At 56.2% G+C, this 3,266-nt stretch overlaps 1 protein-coding gene across 2 annotated transcripts in view; it reads left to right on the top strand.

Moving 5' to 3' along the window:
• The window catches only part of DOCK6 (dedicator of cytokinesis 6), a 44,234-nt gene that overhangs the window by 29,336 nt on the left and 11,632 nt on the right, over positions 1 to 3,266 (top strand). For both annotated transcript variants that reach the window (XM_011994841.1, XM_011994831.1), the window contains 2 exons: positions 1,106 to 1,264; positions 1,381 to 1,481. In XM_011994841.1, coding sequence (XP_011850231.1) covers positions 1,106 to 1,264; positions 1,381 to 1,481 — 260 coding nt within the window. The remainder of the gene's footprint in view (positions 1 to 1,105; positions 1,265 to 1,380; positions 1,482 to 3,266) is intronic.

The raw sequence follows: 3,266 nt of genomic DNA, 5'->3' as shown, positions 1-3,266 counted from the left end.
AGAGGTGGATAGGCGAGAGGGTGGACAGGTGAGAGGTGGATAGGCGAGAGGGTGGACAGGTGAAAGGTGGATAGGCGAGAGGGTGGACAGGTGAGGGGTGGGCAGGTGAGGGATGGACAGGTGAGGCGATAGACAGGTGAAGGGATGGAGAGGTGAGAGAGTGAACAGGTGAGGGATGGACAGGTGAGAGGGTGGACAGGTGAAAGGGTGGACAGGTGAGAGGGTGGACAGGTGAGGGATGGACAGGTGAGGGGTAGACATGTGAGGTGATAGACAAGTGAAGGGATGGACAGGTGAGTGGGTGGACAGGTGAGGGGAGAGACAAGTGAAGGGATGGACAGGTGAGGAGTGGACAGGTGAGGGGATAGACAACTGAAGAGATGGACAGGTGAAGGATGGGCAGGTGAGAGGGTGGATAGGTAAGGGAGTGGACAGGTGAGGGGATAGACAGGTGAGTAGGGTACGGGTAAGGAGACTGGTCAGTGGGAGACAGCAGGACAAGTAAGGAGAAAGATGACTAAAGGAATATGTGGCCGGGCGCCGTGGCTCAAGCCTGTAATCCCAGCACTTTGGGAGGCCGAGACGGGCGGATCACGAGGTCAGGAGATCAAGACCATCCTGGCTAACACGGTGAAACCCCGTCTCTACTAAAAAATACAAAAAATTAGCCGGGCGAGGTGGCGCGCGCCTGTAGTCCCAGCTACTCGGGAGGCTGAGGCAGGAGAATGGCCTGAACTCGGGAGACAGAGCTTGCAGTGAGCTGAGATCCGGCCACTGCACTCCAGCCTGGGCGACAGAGCGAGACTCCATCTCTAAAAAATACAAAAAACTAGCCGGGCGAGGTGGCGGGCGCCTGTAGTCCCAGCTACTCGGGAGGCTGAGGCAGGAGAATGGCCTGAACTCGGGAGACGGAGGTTGCCATGAGCTGAGATCACACCACCGCACTCCAGCCTGGACAACAGAACGAGACTCCATCTCAAAAATATTAAAAATAAAAAAAAGAAAAAAGAAAGAATGCAAGGGCCATGTCGGCAGGTTGAGCAGACCCTGGTGTGGTGTCTGGGGTCTGAGACTCCCGGCTCCACTTTCCCTCCCGTCCCTGCAGAACTTTGCCCGTGTGAAGATGCAGGTCACCATGTCTCTCTCGTCCCTGGTGGGGACAACACAGAACTTCAGTGAAGAGCACTTGCGACGTTCACTCAAAACCATCCTCACCTATGCTGAGGAGGACGTGGGGCTGCGGGACAGCACCTTCGCGGAGCAGGTGACACCTGCTGGGTCCCCGCGCCGCCTTCCCTTCGTATAATCCCTGACCCCACCACCTTGGCTCCCTTCACTTCCTAATGCCCTTATTGGCCCCTGGATGTTCCCCGGCTCCAGGTCCAGGACCTGATGTTCAACCTGCACATGATCCTGACGGACACGGTGAAGATGAAGGAACACCAGGAGGACCCTGAGATGCTCATCGACCTCATGTACAGGTGAGGCGGGCCAGCCGGCACCTTCAGCCGCGCCCACGCCCCAACAGGTGCAGGGAGAACAGGGATGAGAGTAGATGTCTGAGGAGGTGAGGAGGGAGCAGGGGAGCGTACAGTCTCTAACAGAGGCAGGTGAGGGGGACAGGTGAGCAGAAATGAGGGCACAAGTAAGGAGAGAACAGGTGAGCAAACAGGTAAAGAGGATGCCAGAAGAATGTACTGATGAGGATGACAGATGAGAGCCAGGACAGGTGAGGGGGACAGGTGAGGGGCTCACAGGTGAAGGGAAATGAGATCCAGAGACTAGACCTGTTGAGGAGTGTAGGAGGGGTGGACGGGTGATGGAGATGGGGAAGTTGGGGCATATGGGAGGGATAGGTGGATAGACAGGTGAGATGGTGCACAAGGAAGGGGAAACAGTTCAGGTGACTCAAGTTTCCACAGGTAGAGTCAACTCATGAACAGAGGGTCAAGTGAGAAATGAAAAGGTGGGGCAGGGGGGTGAAGGGACAGACAGGTGAGGGGTTAGATAAGCGAAGAGACAGGTGAATAGAGGAAGCGGGGAGATGCTACACAGGTGAGGAGACAAGGAAAGTAGGATGGATGGGTGAGGAGACAGGTAAGTGGGAAGACAGGAAAAGGGTTGGACAGGCAGGTGAGTGGGTGAAGAAATGGACAGGTGAGGACACAAGTGAGGGGATGGACACGTGAAGACATAGGGGACAGGATAGACAGGTGAGGGGATGGACAGGTCAGGAGGTAGATAAGTCAGGAGGTGGACAGGCAAGGAGACAGGTGAAGGGATGGACAGGTGAGGGAGTTGACAGGTGAGGGATGGACAGGCAAGGAGACAGGTGAAGGGACGGACTGGTAAAGAGATGGCCAGATGAGAAGATGAATAGGTGAGGACGTGGACAGATAAGGAGACAGGTGAAGGGATGGCCAGGTGAGATGAACAGGTGAGGGGGTGGACAGGTGAACAGACAGTGAGGGGATGGACAGGTGAGGGGTAGACAGGTAAAGAGGTGGACAGATGAGGGGATAGACATGTGAAGGGATGGACAGGTAAGAGGGTGGACAGGTGTGGGGAAAGAAAGGTGAGAGGGTGGACAGGTGAGGGGATAGACAGGTGAAGGGATGGACAGGTGAGGGGGTGGACAGGTAAGGCGATGGGCAGGTGAAGGCATGGACGGGTGAGGGGATAGACAGGTGAAGAGATGGCCAGATGAGAAGATGAACAGGTGAGGAGGTGGACAGATAAGGAGACAGGTGAAGGGATGGCCAGGTGAGATGAACAGGTGAGGGGGTAGACAGGGGAAGAGACAGTGAGGGGTGGACAGGTAAAGGGGTGGACAGATGAGGGGATAGACAGGTGACAGGGTGGACATGTGAGGGGATAGGTGAGGGGATAGACAAGTGGGGGATAGGCAAGTGAAGGGATGGACAGGTGAGAGGGTGGACAGGTGAGGGACAGACAGGTGAGGGGATAAACAGGTGAGAGGGTGGACAGGTGATAGGGTCGACAGGTAAGGGGATGGGCAGGTGAAGTGACGGACAGGTGAGGGGATGGATAGGTGAGTGGGTGGAAATGTGAGGGGATAGACAGGTGAGGGAGTGGACAGGTGAGGGGATAGGCAAATGAGGGGATAGACAGGTAGGATAGACATCTGAAGGGTGGACAGGTGAAGTGGACAGGCGAGAGGGTGGACAGGTGAGAGGTGGATAGGCGAGAGGGTGGACAGGTGAGAGGTGGATAGGCGAGAGGGTGGACAGGTGAGAGGTGGATAG

The sequence above is a fragment of the Mandrillus leucophaeus genome, unplaced genomic scaffold (assembly GCF_000951045.1).
Source record: "Mandrillus leucophaeus isolate KB7577 unplaced genomic scaffold, Mleu.le_1.0 Scaffold112, whole genome shotgun sequence".
Classification (NCBI taxonomy): Eukaryota; Metazoa; Chordata; class Mammalia; order Primates; family Cercopithecidae; genus Mandrillus; species Mandrillus leucophaeus.
The sequence above is the reverse complement of the archived record's forward strand: the minus strand, read 5'-3'. Positions and strand labels throughout refer to the sequence as shown.